Here is an 18,731-nt window from a genome sequence, read left to right on the forward strand (position 1 = left end):
CAAAATGTGAAATAATTAATGCTGTTAATTCTTTTTGTGCTGATATATATATATATATATATATATATATATATATATATATATATATATATATATATATATATATATACACACACACACACAAGTATTTTTTTTTCATTTCCCCATTTAAAAAAAAATATTAAATAAAAATAAGAACAAAAACAAAAGGCAAGAAGATTAAAAATCACTCTTATTATTTTATCTTTGTTAAAAAAAATAATAATAATAATTACACATTAAAACACACATAATATACAAATAAAACTAACAGTGCTTTCTTTTTCAGGGACAGTTGGTGTATTTACATTAAAGAAATAAAATGAACAAATAAATAAAACACTGTATACACTTCAATAATACATTGATTCTTATTAAAACAACTGTATTAAAGTTCTCCAGTCAAGAGCAGTGAGGGATTTTTCTCTTTGGTTGTTTTATGAACATTAAAGGGATTGTTCACCCACAAATTAAAATTCTGTTAGCATTTACTAACTTTTAAGAGGTTCTTTCTTCTGACGAACATAAAGTTTATTTAGAAGAATGTAACCAAACTGTTGCTGGTCCCCACTGACTTCCATATAATTGTTTCCATCTACTATTTCCTTCCTAAGTCAATGGGAACCAGCAACTGTTTGGTTACACACATTCTCAATAAAATAAATGAATACAGGTTAGTGGCAACATGAGAGTAAGTAAATAACAACAGAATTTTCAGTATTTTTAAAGTATCCCTTTATTAACAAGCAGCAGCATGTTTAGTACTATTAATCTGCTCTCTATTTAAGAACGGCACACGTCTAATATACAGGTACGGATTCATTTTTCGCTCAACTGTTTTCTTTCACTGTAGGCATAACCAACTGTGTTTATATGAAACCTTGTGTGTTTTGACAGTATCGGTGCAATCAGATGCAAAAGATAACTCTGGAATCAGGAGCTGTTTGACAGGCTTTTTTTAAGGTGTGTGTGTTTCATGAGCATGCGCTCAGAAAAAGCGCATGTCAGAACAGCAGGCGAATTAAAAGTATAACCAGCAAGGCTTTAAAGCACATGCAAATGATGTACTTTTGTGATTGCGAATAAGTACATTGTTCCATGAGTGCAACTCTTACCGCTGAGTCAACATCTGATGTGAATATATGTCGCATTGTACAGCATATTGAGACGGCGGCGCCAGAACTGCAACTCATAGAATGTGTGCAACTCTATATTATGAATGTAAAATGAACATTTGTTCTTATTACTTTAAATGATTCGTTTACTTCCAGAATAAACATTTTCTGATAATTTACTCACCCTGATATCATCCAAGATGTTTATGTCTTTCTTCGGTCCCAAAGAAATTAAGGTTTTTGATTAAAAACGTTCCAGGATTTTTCTCCATATAATGGATTTCAATGGGGACCAATGGGCTGAAAGTTTAAAGTGCAGTTTCACTGAAGCTTCAAATGGCTCTACACGATCTCAGCTGATGAATAATTAATTTTTAAGTTTACTTTCTTTGCAAGCTCGCTTTGTAAACACTGGTTTACATCACTCCAACATAATGTGTGAGCACAATGCGTGAAGTCGAGCTAGTGCAGGATGAGTACTTGTGGTTAAAAAGTGAATAAATGTAATAATTATTATTATTATTTTTTTTTTTTTAGAAAATGACAGATTGTTTCACTATTAGACACTTATTCCGGAGCTGGGATCACGAAGATCCCTTTGAAGCTGCATTGGCCACAATTGAAGTCAATTATATGGAGAAAAATCCTTGAATGTTTTCCTCAAAAGCCTTAATTTCTTCCACAACGTCTATATAAATGCCTTTTTTAAACGTCTGTAAAACCATTTGAACTACTACTTTATTGCCCGTTGGTTCATCATTCACCATTAGCATTTTTTATATTTACCCTCCCCTAAACATCACATAAAAACAAACTGCTTTACATGTTGTCAGATGCGTGTTTTAGTGATGTAAGTGGGCGGCTCTGGCCACGTGCCGACACTCACATTTCTGACTCCGCTAAAGCATGTGTTGCAGTAGGAGGATTTGTTGTAGCCAAGGCTTAAGGTACATGTGCTTATGTGTGAGTTAGTTACCTGGCAACGTGGTGATGAAGTCTCTCTGTAACATGGGTTTAAGGTATGAGTTTATATGGCCGTGCTGGTAGTGACACATGCGAGAAATCAGATGCTCCACAAACTCCACCTGATCTGATTCTGACCACTGATCAAACAGCTGGATGCACAGGTCTTTCTCTTTCTGGAAATTCCCCTGTGACGACCTCTTCCTCGAACCTGCCACTGAACCGTTCCCGAACTGAACAGACAGACAATAAGACAGTGGCTGAGTGAAAATGAGAATATATATAGAAGGGTTGATAGAAGCACTTGGTCAACTAGTAAAACTAGCCTAAAAATAAAGTATCTAAAAGTAAATAAGAAATATTTTACTTAAATGTATTGCATACCTGTTGGTGCCATTAAAATACATTTTGTTGTCTCTTTAAGTCTATTTTTTTAAATGCACACGCATTACAGTAAAGCACAACAGTTACCGTATTTTGCTTTTGAACTGATCTCTTTTTATAAATTAAATTACCACATGACCTTGGTGTTTGTCAACAGCAGGTAATGGGCTAGGTGCACAAGATGGCGCCGGTGAGCTTCAGCGACGCGAGTGTGTGCGTACTTATTTCCGGTCTTGCGACGCTCGCATTGACTGTAAGGGAAACTTACAAACGAAACTTGGCTAGATGTATATAATCAGGCTTGGCAGGGTTACTTTAAAAATGTATTCCGTTACAGTTACTAATTACTTCATAAAAAAAGTATTCAGTAACGTAATCCAAGTACCACAATAGGAAAGTAATGTAACTGATTACTTTTGGGTTACTTCTGGATTACTTCAAGGTCAAATATTATTTTTAAAAACAACAACATTTATTAATAAAGAATTTCACAGCCCTGAATTAATATATATATATATAAAACTATACAGACATCTAGTGCATGGTATTGGTATTACAGATTTTTTTTTTCTTTTGAAAAAAAATATAATAAGAAAGAATTTTAAGGAAATGTTTCTTCAACAGAAAAATAGAGAATACAAATTCTTTTTTTTTTTCAATTAAAATAATAAGAAAAATTTTTTGACAATGGGAAATGTTTTTATCTTTTATCTTTGCAAATATAAAACTAATTTTAAAAAGTGCAAATGCTTCTTTAGGTTGGATGTCGAATCCTACGATGAAGAAAGTGTTTTCTTTGCTGGGAGGCACAGTTTGCATTGTTCAACGTTGTTTGCAGTTTCTTCTTTTTAAACAAAATAGCAGCGGAATTCCATGAAATGAACGCGTTTTTGCAGCAGTGATTCAATCTGCGTCTGAGGAGATTGTAGACAGCTGTTATTTGCGCATGCACCAGCTGGTGGCACACGTGACTCGCGTGAGTCATTAATCAAGCTGCGCTTAATATAGTGTTATTATGCCAAAATACTGATTTATTTAGTTTTAAATGAAACCATTGTAATCCTGAAAGTATTCCCCCTTTTTTCAAAATGTAACTATAATCTGATTACTACATTTTTTGACGTAACTGTAACGGATTACAGTTACTGGATTTTTGTATCCTGATTACGTAATGCCGTTACATGTATTCCGTTACTCCCCAACCCTGTCTATAATTAATGATTTTCAAATTTAACAGCCGATAGTGGTATATCAAAAACATGGGGAAACATCCTCCCTATATTTTGCGTACCTCTGTGTGGAAATTCATCAAGATACAACGCGGAGATTGCTTTATTCTTCTGTTGATTATGCGGATCAGTGTCAGTTCAGGTCCACAGGGATTTCTTCTTTCAAACACAAACCTCTCAAATATGCAATACTTTTCATTTTCGAAGAGCTGGTTTTGTTCTGTTATGTAAGATCAATGTTTCTGACTGTCAAACGACGCACAGAGATTTCTGATAAAGCATGTTTTATTAACTTTATTTGATAACATAATTTATAACTAACTGTACAATTAAACGTAATATAATTATGGTAGGTTTGCCTTAAATAAAAATCGCTGTTTGCATTCATGTGTGTTTTTATCTGTTTATTTGTTTTGTGAAAGATCTGCAGCATAAATCATTATCTGTCTATGAGCAGCCATGTATATTGTTATTGTTTTGCATTAATTATCAGATTAAACAGATATTAAAACTAGTCACGTATTTTTTACTGTGTAAAATATGTTGTGAAAATAATGATGAAACAGACTGATGTATGTGTACAATTGAGAAATGGATACTTCTGAAGATAAATCGCAGCCCACGTCTCACGAGGTAAATATTTAATATATAAAAATAGAAGAAAAATAAGTCATTTGTACATTTACATATTTGGTAAGATAAAATGCATTATATAGCTGTGTATACACACCACGAGTTCAACTTTCATTTCGTGAACAGTAGTGAACATTAGTGTATTTAATTCATTCACCAGATCCAAACATACACAAGTAACAAATCCACTGGCTCAGTTAACATTTGTAGTATAGTGATAATAGCAGCGTATATCTTATTTGCATATGAAGTGATATTATAAATCCTGTAAACATATAGAAGGTAATATTTGGACTTCTCTCTGCACTGACTTTAAGCACAACCGGAAATATCTACGCGCACGCTCGCAAGACTGGAAATCCAAGATGGCGGAGATATGCAACTAGCCCATTCAGCTGGGAATTTTTATTTCGGTATTTTTTGGATTTGCAAGGAAATAAAATCACTGACCAGCTCCTGTAAATGTAAATATATCTCTTTTTCACACACACACACACACACACACACACACACACACACACACACACACACACACACCTTAAACACTGTTGTCTTCTTTGGTGAGATGTCATCTGTGTTATTCTGTGATTCCATCACAGTCATGCTCTACAGAGAGACACACAAGAGAGAGCGACAGGTGGTAATCGTGTCTGACTGAAAAACAGGAAAAGAATCGGTCCAAATATTGCATTCTGGGTAAAACATTTCAAACACAGGCAATTTAACATGCACACAGAGACGACAAACATAAACAGATTCAACTCTCAATAACCCCTAATCTAAATGTCTGTGAGAACTTTGAATCTTCTGTCAGTTCCACTGCAACCATCACAAAGAGAACATAAATGCAGGAGGGGAGGAGTTTAAGGATGAGTGGGCGGAGCTTCATATATGGAACAACTGTTGCAATAATTGAACTGGTTAACATGGTGTGTTTAAGCAGTCTTAATCACATAAAGGGTTAAAAAAAATCACAAGTACATGCATTGCACTTTTGACATAGCAAACAGTGAAACACAAAGATAAAGACAGACCGATGAAACCTGATGTAAATACACGCTGCTTACTAAGATCCCTCATTAAACACATGTGGCCTGAGTCAATGTTCAAATGCAGCGGGATCTTTTCTCTTCATTAATGTTCACTTTATTTTGAATTTAAATTAGCCGGTATTTTGGTGGATTTAATGAATGTATGAAGTCAGTTCTGTCAGTTCAAGTGTAGAAAACCACATCAACTAACAACATCATCCACTATCCAAGCACAGACAAATAATACAGATTGTCTGTTTCAACAACACTATGAGCTGCCAGTTGAATGTGTGTTGAGCAATAGAGTGTTGCAAAGAAAATGGCATGATATGTGAATGTTTACTCATACTATATTTCAGTTAGGGCTGCCCCCTTAAAGTTGACTAAACGTTAGTCGACAAGAGGAGGTTGTGTCAAACATAATTTTTTGGCGCAGAAAAAAAAATCCTCAGGAAGTAGTGAGGTCATGCAGTCTGCAATGGGCAGATCGTTAACGGCTGGATTTTGTGGTAATACGGTACATCCAAAGACCTCAACTATGGCTTATCATCTGAAATATGTAAATTGTAGCAACTTTACATGGCCGCTCAGTCTAATGTTAATCTAGAAAAATGTGCGCTATTCAAGAGTCTATGCGGAGTGTAAAAACTGAACTGTTGCGCGTTCACAGCATGACAGATGGAGGTGCCGGTGAATACTCTTAAAATAATCCGTCATTTTGGTCATACGGATAAGAGTAATACATCTTTCGAATCTGTAAAGCCTCTACGTTTATTTGTGTGCACTCACTATAACAACAAACGTTGCGCTTTTGTTAAATACTGAAAGCAAACCGAATGTGCTTTCTGCCGTCTCGGCCTCTGTGAACTTGAGCGTGAAACTCTACTTGCCTTACAGACATGAAAAACATATCTTTATCATATCATACCATATCAGAGTGACATGGCTATTTTCAAATGAAACGATTCAAATCTGAAAAAAAGAAAAAGAAAAACTATATATATTCTCAGATTATGTAATCCATATGAAACTTGGAAGCAGGCGCATCTATACTGTGGAGATCATGAGTCAGTGTCGTTGAATTCATTTCGTAAGACGAAATCACAGAAAACACTAATTTATCAGTAGATAATTCAAATGTTAATGCAGTTTAACCTTACTGTTTTTTCTTGACATTCATCATTTCTTCTGCTGATGAGCTTAGACAAGCTTTATGTATGTGCTTGATCACTTATTAGGCTATGTAGGCAATAAAAGTGAAAGTGACGTGACTGTGGCGAGTGGGGCAGGGCCGAGAGGCGTGGGAACGAGGAGTGAGGCCAGGTGTAGTGATTGGAGATGAGCTACACCTGCGCCCCACCGCCGGTCTTGAGTCCCACGTAGGAGACGGAAGGATATAAAACTGGAGCGACTATAGTGAAGGACGAGAGAGGACCAGGCCTGGGACATTATTTTATGTTTGCTTTTTATTTGCGCGTGTCCGCGAGGGGCTGGTGCGCTGTTTTGTGTTTATTTTGAATTATTAAAGTGTTTTGATTGTGCGCCGGTTCCCGCCTCCTCCTTCCCGATGATTACAAAGGTTATATCGTTACAGTGGTGTCGAAGCCCGGGAGAAGGAGGGACGCGCTGCTGAAGATCCCTCGCCGCTGTGGTGAATCCGCAGTGCCCTCGAGCAGGCGAAGTATGTGCCGCCATGGACGCTCGAGGCAGTGGGCTAGAGCGAGTTGCCGGGGACGGGCGAGCTCGCTGCCGACCGCCCACGATATGGAGGGGCGGCTGCCGTCCGTGAGGGAGCGGAGGAGTCGGCGCCGTTCGCCAGGGGGCCGGAGCCTGCCGCCTCCGTGATGGAATCCGGAGGGGCAGGGAACGGGGGACTCCTGCCGCTGCCCAAAATCGGAGGAGCCGTCGCCGTCCATCGGGCGGCGGAGGAGTGTCGTGCCGTCCGCCGAGGGCCGTCCAGTGCCACCGACAGGCACCGCGGAGGAGATCACCCAGCTGGTGGAGGGCCGAGCAGCATTATTTTTTTTTCCTCTCTCCCCTCTCTCGTCCCTGTCACTCCTCCTTCCGTCTCCTTTTCTCTCGTCTCGTCTGTCCTACCTCCAGGTTCCTGCAGGTCCCCGTGAGCAGTCCCCCCCGGAGGGAGGGGGGGGGGGGGAGTAGAGTGCAGTCTCGAGGGTACCCCCCCGGCCTGCGAGGGGCGATGGGGGTATGTGGCGAGTGGGGCGGGGCCGAGAGGCGTGGGAACGAGGAGTGAGGCCAGGTGTAGTGATTGGAGATGCGCTGCACCTGCGCCCCACCGCCGGTCTTGAGTCCCACGTAGGAGACGGAAGGATATAAAACTGGAGCGACTATAGTGAAGGAAGAGAGAGGACCAGGCCTGGGACATTATTTTATGTTTGCTTTTTATTTGCGCGTGTCAGTCGTCCGCGAGGGGCTGGTGCGCTGTTTTGTGTTTATTTTGAATTATTAAAGTGTTTTGATTGTGCGCCGGTTCCCGCCTCCTCCTTCCCGATGATTACAAAGGTTATATCGTTACAGTGGTGTCGAAGCCCGGGAGAAGGAGGGACGCGCTGCTGAAGATCCCTCGCCGCTGTGGTGAATCCGCAGTGCCCTCGAGCAGGCGAAGTATGTGCCGCCATGGACGCTCGAGGCGGTGGGCTAGAGCGAGTTGCCGGGGACGGGCGAGCTCGCTGCCGACCGCCCACGATATGGAGGGGCGGCTGCCGTCCGTGAGGGAGCGGAGGAGTCGGCGCCGTTCGCCAGGGGGCCGGAGCCTGCCGCCTCCGTGATGGAATCCGGAGGGGCAGGGAACGGGGGACTCCTGCCGCTGCCCAAAATCGGAGGAGCCGTCGCCGTCCATCGGGCGGCGGAGGAGTGTCGTGCCGTCCGCCGAGGGCCGTCCAGTGCCACCGACAGGCACCGCGGAGGAGATCACCCAGCTGGTGGAGGGCCGAGCAGCATTATTTTTTTTTCCTCTCTCCCCTCTCTCGTCCCTGTCACTCCTCCTTCCGTCTCCTTTTCTCTCGTCTCGTCTTTTTATTTGCGCGCACCAGTCGTCCGCGAGGGGCTGGTGCGCTGTTTTATGTTTATTTTGAATATTAAAATTATGTTTTGATTGTGCGCCGGTTCCCGCCTCCTTCTTCCCGATGTATATGGAGTTTTAATATCATTACAGTGACATACAGCCAAGTATGGTGACCCATACTCAGAATTTGTGCTTTGCATTTAACTAATCCAAAGTGCACACACACAAACTGTGAACACACACCCAGAGCAGTATGCAGCCATTAATGCTGCGGTGCCCGGGGAGCAGTTTGGGGTTCAGTGCCTTGCTCAAGGGCACCTCAGGCAGAGTCTCGAACCCACAACCCTAGGGTTAGGAGTCAAACTCTCTAACCACTAGGCCAAGACTTCCCCAATAGCATGATTTAAATGGTTTATTAATAAATGTGTGATTAGTTGTCTAAAGCTTAAAATGAACCACTACGAGTCGACCAGAAAAATATTTCATTTTAGTTATACTGAACTATTTTATCTACACCTTTTTGGTAAAAATGTTATTATAAGACTAGTTATAATAAACACATCTCTACTTTATCTATTTCAGCGCAATGCATTATGGGTTTCATTGTGGAATCACTACCAAAATTTGGAATTACTAATACTGTAAAAACAGTAGCTTTGTGAAATATTATTACAATGTAAAATAAGGGTTATGTGATTATATTGTAAAATATGATTTATTCCTGTGATCAGAGTTTCATTTTCAGCATCATTACTCCAGTCTTCAGTGTAGGGCTGCACGATGTGTTGTTTAAGCATCGATATTGCGATGTACGAATCCACGATAGTCACATGGCAGGATGTGCGATGTAGGCTGTCGTAGTTGATCCGTTATTCATTAACTGTACGGGCCAGCTGCTCCCCGGCCCTTGACGAATGTGATTCACGGATTAATTGCACATCACAGAGTGAAAGTTTTAACAGGGCAGAGAGAGAGAGAGTGCGCGCGAGAGAGATAGAGAGAGCGAGCGACAGAGAGATAGAGAGGGGGAGCAACAGAGAGATAGAGAGGGGGAGAGAGAGAGTGCGTGCGCGAGATAGATAGAGAGAGCGCGCGCGAGAGAGAGAGAGCGCACGCGCGCGCGCGAGAGAGAGAGAGAGAGAGATTTTTCCTAATATCGTGCAGCCCTACTTCAGTGTCACATGATCCTTCAGAAATCATTCCGAAAATCATACTGATTTCTGATTATCAATGTTGAAAGAAGTTGTGCTGCTTCATATTTTTGTGGATACCATGATACATTTTATTTTTCTGGATTCTTTTCAAAGAACAACATTTATTTGAAATAGAAACTTTTGTAAGATGTGACGTCTTTACTGTAATTTTGATCAATTTGATGAAATAAAATGGTCCTGACCATAAATACTAACAGAGACACTTGATTAAAATTGAATTTTTCGGTTTAATAAACTTTTAATGCATGTGTGTGTTTCTCAATGGACAAAGATCAGATATGAGATGGTAAGACTAAAGCAGACACAGACAAACAGCCAAGCAGAGAGAATAAGAGAGAGAGAGCCAAAAGAAAGACAGACACTCTACTCTTCAGCAGTTCCTTTTCTGTTTTCAAAAAAAAAAAAAAAAATAAGGCCAATTATACTGCCTAAATTACAGCCCAGTAAACTTCAATGAATCTATGAATTTAAAGATCAGCCATTTATATCAGCCAAACACACATACACACATCCAGTGCATGGGACGGACAGAAAGACGGGAGGAGTGGAGACAAGTGGAGAGAAGAGAAGAGTAGAGCAGAACCTGGTTGTGGGCCCGGGAGGACGGGAGGCTCTGCAGGCATCTGAGAGCACACAGACTCTCTGCCACCGACGAACAACCCAGCCAGACAGAACGAGGCAAAGAACACTGTGAGAGAGAGAGAGAGAGAGAGAGAGAGAGAGAGAGAGAGAGAAGAGTGGGAATATGTAATAAAAAAAGAAAGAGAACAGGAGGCAAAAGAGAGAGAAAAGAAGTATAGAACAAGCAAAAGACCAGACCAGCAAAAGAAAGTCAGAACCAAAGAAACCGTAAACCAGGAAAACAATGAAAGACAGAAAGAAAAGAACAAAGGACAAGTCCGAAAGAATAAACATATTGATGAACAATGGAATAAGCAAACAAACCTAGAAAAAAAAAAATCAACAAAACAAAAATGAGACAGAAAGAAAGAAAGAAAGAAAGAAAGAAAGATAGAAAAGAAAGCAGCATGCAAATACAAAAACAGTAGTGACGTGAAGGTAGTACAAGTGAAAGTGTGAAAAAGAGAAAAGAGAGTCAGTGAGGAAAGTGAGAGGAAAAAACAGCATTAGAGCAACAGTGAGCAACAACACACACACACACACCCACACATTCCTGCAGACAGTGTTTTACATGGACCAACAAACAATTATGAGTAAGCGGGAGGGAAAGAGGGAGTGGTCTAATAGGCTCCTCCCCATCTGCACAAGTACAGGGAACTAGTTAAGAGTATGGATATGTGAAGACACAAACTTTAAACACTAGAGACATTCATGCTCTAGTGCTGAGCTGTGTGTTTGTGCATGGCACTCTATGAAGTCTCAAGTCAAATTTAAAGATGGTAAATTGCTCATTTATCATTTATTTATTAAACCATTTTTAATTATTATTCTTTATTCTCTATTAGGGATGCACGATATATCGGCCACCATATCGATATCGGCTGATAAATGTAAATTTTTCTGTTATCGTTATCGAACCAGTAAGAAAATGTGGCCGACAGTTTAGAGCTGATAAATAATGCATTATTTTCTTGCAAGGCTTGAAAACGAAAAGAAAATTCAACCGGTTCCCGTATTATATTCAACCGGAATCCATATTTTAACGTTTCTGTTCCTGCGTTCCTCTGAATTATTACCGTTCCGAAACCGGTTCGGGTGGAAAAATTACCGGTTAATAACGTTATTTTTTAAAAACAATATTATGTGTCTATAATTTGCCTAATAATAATGTTACACCACATCTGATTACACAGTGTGCGTCATCTCTCTCTCTCTATCTCTCTACCTCTCATAACTCGTGGGTCTCTGTTCTCGCGATATTACCTTTACATCTTATTTAAAGTTATAGAAAAATGTATTTTAACCTTAATTTTCACTCCCTACAATAATAGTAATGTAATAATAATAAAGTACAGCGTTTTATTTACTCAAAAAGAAAAAGAAAAAATAGAGATCTAATGTTAGTCAATAACCCGCTGTGGTTTGTCATCTTTTCTAGATTTTGGCCAAATGTAGGCTATAAAAAAAAAAAAAAAAAAAAATATCTATCAACACTTTAAAGACATCAAAGTTTTTTTTTTTAAGATATTTAAAAATATTTGCTGCATTGTAAAAATAAAAAGTTAAAAAAAAAAATAAATAAATAAACTAAAGTTGCATTTTATTAGCCCCATTACTTTAGGAAATAATGAAGGCTAAAATGCCTGTAGTCTAAAGCAAAATGTTAACAAGCATTATAAAAACAGCTATTAGTTTCTCTCGAAAACATAAGTTTAGGCTATAAAAACCTCAATCCAAAAACAAATTTATTTAAGCTGAAGCTGATGCCTGCATCTCTCCATCTGGCACGAATCCAAATGTTTCCATATTCCCGACGCATCTGGATGCTAAAATATTATTATATAGTGTTTGTACTTTTATATACATAAAACACCATCCTTCAAATTGGCTTTATCAGCACAGTGATATATATACACACACACACACACACACATATATATATATATATATATATATATATATATATATATATATATATATATATATATATATATATATATATATATATATATATATATATATATATATACATACACATAAACATGTGCATAAACATAAACATTATAATGAGAACACTATTATAATAAAAAGTTATCAATTCTTTTGGTTTGGTTTCCGTTTTTCAGCGCATTGTTGCGGGAAAGGCCAAGAGCGCATCCACAACAGAAGTTACACATTCTGATTAGCACGTCACTTAGTTCGAGTTCACGTGTGCATTTGGTCTTTTTGTACGTATATTGTAATATTATATTTATGTTGTATAAATATCTGAATATATGATGCGTTTCCCTGTGTTGAATAAGCCGGCATCACTATAGTTTACCGGAGTTCATTCAGCTCTTCAGCTTCAGCACACGCAGCTTGAACAGCTTCAGCACAACATTAATAGGCTAACTATAATTGGAAATGTCATAAACATAGTATTATAAAGAGAATATTACCATAATAAAAAAGTTGTGAATTATTTGGGTTTATGTGCCATGTTTCAGCATGTTTGTGACAAAGAGCCAATAGTGTGTCCACAACACATTCGACTATTCGGGTTGTAACGCGGGTGCATTGCAATGTTGGAAATAGGCTATTTCTGTTTTAAACTGTGAAGGCGATCCAGAGGATATCACACAAGCAACATACAAACTTTGTGCAAGTCAAACTTATGCCGGTAAATGTCTTTCACCATGATAGTGAAAGTAAAAACTGACAGCGCTTTCAGCATCTGACGATGCATTAACAGTGAGAGATGATGAGAGATGAATCTGATAATAAGTAGTATATATATCTGTTTTAATTTATTTCTTTAATGTTTCTCTTGTGGCCCAAACATAGTGAAAAAAATTAGAAGAAATGCATTTCTTGTTGAACAGGTTGTATCAGTGAGTAGTAGCCTAAGCTAATAGCCTAATTTTTCAATTTTTTTGTCACAGTGTGTCAGTTATGCATTGATGCGCTAAATAATTGTTGCGAAGGAAATTAATTTAATATTAATTTAATAATAAAAGTAACCTAATAATAATAGCCAGAAAATAACAGGCCTACATTAATTGGAAATGCCAAATACTCTTAATAATGGAAATTTTTAATGATTTTGACAGTATCTCTGGCTATAGTCCTTAAATGACTGTCCTCTTTCAACACCCTCCATCATCTTTTCTTTTCTTTTTTTTTTTTTAAATTTACATGCAAGTAATATTACCAAGTAACTTGTTTACATTATTTAAGCATTAATTTATTTATTTGCAAGGCAGCTTTATGTTTTATTATGTTGAAATGTTTAATACCTTTTAGTGGGGAGACTATTTTGGTAATCAGGCTCTCAAAAAATATGTAAAAATGTGGATTTAGATTTATCGACCAACAATCGGTTATCGGCTTTAATATTTAAGGAATTATCGGTTATCGATATTAGCCAAAATTTAAATATTGGTGCATCCCTACTCCCTAGTATCTATATTATTAATAATTTATTTCGATTTATTTTATATACGTTTAATTATTTAAATGACTATTATTAAAATTTACTAAAACATTGATAAAAATGTTTATTTAAACCTTAAATTTAAAGATGGTTAACTATTTTTTTTAAAGGTAATTATTATTATTGATCATTACTCCAGTCTTCAGTGTTACACGATCTTTCAGAAATCATTCTAATACGCTTATTTATTATCAGTGCTGCTTAATTTCTTTTTGGAAGCTGTGATACTTTTTTCAGGATATTTGATGAATAAAAAGTTAAAAAGAAGAACATTTATTTAAAATATAATTATTTTTAATAATTACAAGTTATGTGTTAAATTAAGAAGTTATAGCAAAGATTGATATTGTTAGAAAATACTTGTATTTTGAATAAAAGCTGTTCTTTTTAACTTTTTATTCCTCAAAGAAATCTGAAAAGTATTACAGTTTCCAAAAAAAATAAAAAAAATAATAATATATATATATATATATATATATATATATATATATATATATATAATTTGTCAGCACAACTCTTTTGCCAACACATAATGCTAACAATAAATCAGCATTTTAGAATGATTTCTTAATGATCATGTGACTCTTTATACTGGAGTAATTGCTAATGGAAATTCTTTGCATCACAGAAATAAACATATTTAAAAAGATCATTATTTGATATTGTAATAACATTTTGCAAGACTACTGTTTTTTTATGTATTTTTGATCAAATAAATGCAGAACCTAGATGAGCATAAGAGACTTCTTTAATAAAATTTGCTAGTCTTTCTGATCCTAAGCTTTTGAGATGTGTATGTGTGTGTGTGTATACACACACACACACACACACACACACACACACACACAGTATTATTATTATTATTATTATTATTTAAAAACACTGAGCTCATTTGATGCAGTGCACCTGAAAATTAACATTCTGTTATAATTTACGCACCTTCAAACATGTATGTGTTTCTTTGTTGAACACAAAAGAAGAAAGTCTTCACTGACTTCCATAGTATGGGGGAAAAAATGGTGGCCAGAAACTCTTAAGTTACCCACATTCTTCAAAATATCTTATTTTGTGTTCAGCAGAAGAAAGAAACTCACACGTTTAGAACAAAGCAGAGTATAAATTATTAATTTGAATTTTTGTGTAAAATATCCCTTTACACTATAAGACATTTTGGCCATTTCATGATATAATCTTTTACTAGACCTCACACTAATAATAACCATTCATAGATCTGCATCCAAAACTCCAAATCCCATTCAAAACAAACCAGGCTCTCCATACAGCTGGCTTCTAACAGAGAGGCTGTTAAACTCACCCTAACATGACCCCGGATGAAGACCAGCATAATTATGGCAGATCTAGTGAGACTGAACTAGTTAGTGATTTCACCCCCTTGTGCATCGTTTACATTCTGATTCAACTATGCATGACCTATTTGGGGACAGATGTTTAGTTTAGTAAATATGAATAGCATAAGTATTACTAATTAGTCATTTATTAGATGTTTCTTATGCAAAGTGGACATAAACAATAGACTTTGTAACACAACGTTTATAGACAGCACATTATAACTACATATAGAGTATAACCTATAATAAACACGAAGACAGTGTTAAATTAAGTAAATAAACTGTATGTAATGATATCCGGGAGACATATAAGTGGTATTATATATTCGACTTTTTACATGAATCGCATACAAGTTGTGTATGGCATATGAAACGCATGCAGATTCTGTATATTTGGATTCCACATTTAGAAATGCACATACTGACAGTATAAAGTGTGAAAAAATAAGCGTAAATAGACAATGTGAGACGTATAGTTTGCATACATTGAAGCACATAAAGACTGTGTCATATGTGAAGCATAGACTGGATGAAATGTATGAAAAGTAAATACATTTTGCATCAGATTTGTAAAGCACATATAGATTGTTTAATAAATTAAGCTCATACAGACAAAATGTTATAGGAAGCGCTTATAGATTGTTTACATTTGTTTATACAGACAATGTGAAATAGTGCAAATAGATTGTTTAATATATGAAGCACAAAAAGATGGTTTAATATATGAAGCACAAATAGATGGTTTAATATATGAAGCACAAATAGATGGTTTAATATATGAAGCACAAAAAGATGGTTTAATATATGAAGCACATATAGTTGGTTTAATATATGAAGCACAAAAAGATGGTTTAATATATGAAGTACAAAAAGATGGTTTAATATATGAAGCACAGCACGTATAAATTGTTTAATATATGAAGTAAAAATAGATTGTTTAATATATGAAGCACATATAGATGGTTTAATATATGAAGTACAAATAGATGGTTTAATATATGAAGCACAAATATATGGTTTAATATATGAAGCACATATAGATGGTTTAATATATGAAGTACAAATAGATTGTTTAATGTATGAAGCACATATAGATTACTTAATATATGAAGCACAGCACATATAAATTGTTTAATATATGAAGCACAAATAGATTGTTTAATATATGAAGCACATATAGATGGTTTAATATATGAAGCACATATAGTTGGTTTAATATATGAAGCACATATAGATGGTTTAATATATGAAGCACATATAGATGGTTTAATATATGAAGCACATATAGATGGTTTAATATATGAAGCACATATAGATGGTTTAATATATGAATTACAAATAGATTGTTTAATGTATGAAGCACATATAGTTGGTTTAATATATGAAGCACATATAGATGGTTTAATATATGAAGCACATATAGATGGTTTAATATATGAATTACAAATAGATTGTTTAATGTATGAAGCACATATAGATTGTTTAATATATGAAGCACAGCATGTATAAATTGTTTAATATATGAAGTACAAATAGATTGTTTAATATATGAAGCACATATAGATGGTTTAATATATGAAGCAAATATAGATGGTTTAATATATGAAGCACATATAGATGGTTTAATATATGAAGTACAAATAGATTGTTTAATGTATGAAGCACATATAGATTGTTTAATATATGAAGCACAGCACGTATAAATTGTTTAATATATGAAGTACAAATAGATTGTTTAATATATGAAGCACATACAGATTGTTTAAAATATGAAGCACATATAGAGTGTTTAATATATGAAGCACAAATAGATTGTTCAATATATGAAGAATATATAGATGGTTTAATATATGAAACTTGTACAGATTTTTTAATATATGAAGCACATAGTTTGCGTGTGATTTATGAATCACATACAGATTGTTTAATAATGATTGTTCAATATATGAAATTTGAATCATCTATATGCGTTAATGAGGCACATATGCATTATTTAATATATTAAACTCGTGTGATAAATGAAGCTAAAAAAAAGTGTATAGCAAATACAGGCAATGTTATATAGCCTATTAAACGCGTATACACTGTTTAACATATAAACCAAATATATTAATAACTATATGAAGCGAATATAACTGACACATCAAACGCGTATAGACTAACGTTATTTAATATATGAATCACACACATATGCAGTGCATGTAAACTGTACACAACACATGACGTGCAAATGTATATGATCTTAGAATCATAAACAGACCGTATACACCTGGTCAAGTGTATATGTGTATAATATATAAAGCGCATAACGACTGTGATATACGACGCGCGCAGTGGCGCAGCGGTGCCGCAATGACTGCTCCGCTCCTCCAGCGAACCTAAACCTAGACATTCACACGCGTCAAATCATGAGCGAAAAGTCGGTTTAATGATACAACTTGAAACAATCAATACAGCACAACATGATAACAGCCGAATGTTTTGTATCTATTCGGGCCGCTTCTGTGATTTTCCTCCTCGTTCTCTAGCCCGCGTAATAATGCGTTATAACGAATATAAACATCTGCACGAGCATCAAATATTCAGACCGTGTCGTGTATGCTGTTCCGCACGCACCATCAGCTCCAGCGTTTTGTCCTCGATGTCCGGATCCATATTACTGTTGTTCTGGTTGAATCCAACCGTGAAAATGGAAACCTCTCCGTGAAACCGAGCGAAGAGAGTAACAACAAACGCCTACAAAACATGGAGCTACACAATCGTACAGCAAAATAAGAGTCCTAGGCCACAGTAGTCACGCTGGTGACACTCACACTTCATAAAACAAGTCCATTTGTTTTAAATTAATTACAGTGCTGATTCATTGTTTGGGTAATGTTTATATAATGTTTTACTCTATTTTCCTTTGTTTAAAAAAAAAAACATAACATAAATAATAAATAATATATTACTCTATTTCAATAATATGTTATATGTTATGCAACTTTATTTTAACTATAAACAACGTAATATATTTTATTTGACATTAGTCTTCGAATTTCAGGATCGAAATTCAAGAAATTTCAATAAATCAAATTAAGAGTACACGTGCACAAATTTAAGACGCAATGATATTTGGACTTTTAGTTTGCAAAACCAGCAACATTGATCTCGGTTACGGGATTTGCGCTTTCAATGGGTCACGTGGTTCTGTGTCTGGAAGGGGGCGGCGCCACCTGCAGTTAGTTTAAAATGCAGACAACCTGATTGGTCAAACTGAGACGAGGGGCAATGGTAATCAAGCCTGCGTTCAGTTGATTGGTCCTTCTGTTGTTGGTTGGGTCTTTCCCTGTTTTTATAGTCTACTGGTCTTTCCCCTCAACAGAGAAAAACACTGATTGACCTCACAGACCTCTTAGATGTAAAAATAATTTTAATTGTTAGAAGGGTCTTAAATAAAAAAAATATCATCAACATCAAAAATTAATAATGATAATAATAATATAATCACATACGTTTTCTTTCAAGTTTTTTTTTCTTCTTAACTGTGTTTTACATCAGAGGTTTTACATTTTTCAGATGCAACAAACCCCCAAATATGATTATTCTCATGCGAGGCTCCCCAGCCCTAAAACAACATTTTTTTATAAGCAGATTAATACTATTCATTCTATTTCTTAACTGGTGTAACAAAA

The 18,731-nt window shown here is 36.1% G+C and overlaps 1 protein-coding gene across 5 annotated transcripts in view; it reads right to left on the bottom strand.

Moving 5' to 3' along the window:
* The window catches only part of fbxw11a (F-box and WD repeat domain containing 11a), a 30,713-nt gene extending 12,890 nt beyond the window's left edge, over nt 1-17,823 (bottom strand). Inside the window, exons 1-4 of one of the 5 annotated variants that reach the window (XM_052615627.1) lie at nt 17,674-17,819; nt 10,196-10,300; nt 4,880-4,948; nt 2,110-2,329 (exon numbers count right to left, since the gene is read on the bottom strand). In XM_052615627.1, the coding sequence (XP_052471587.1) occupies nt 2,110-2,329; nt 4,880-4,948; nt 10,196-10,300; nt 17,674-17,712 (433 nt within the window). In that variant the 5' untranslated portion in view covers nt 17,713-17,819. Of the gene's footprint in view, nt 1-2,109; nt 2,330-4,879; nt 4,997-10,195; nt 10,301-17,673 lie in introns of those variants that run through there. The other 4 variants (XM_052615628.1, XM_052615629.1, XM_052615630.1 and 1 more) reach the window with 4 other exon arrangements.
* Nucleotides 17,824-18,731: the final 908 nt, after the last annotated feature.

This window comes from Carassius gibelio, chromosome A14 (assembly GCF_023724105.1).
Source record: "Carassius gibelio isolate Cgi1373 ecotype wild population from Czech Republic chromosome A14, carGib1.2-hapl.c, whole genome shotgun sequence".
Taxonomy (NCBI): Eukaryota; Metazoa; Chordata; class Actinopteri; order Cypriniformes; family Cyprinidae; genus Carassius; species Carassius gibelio.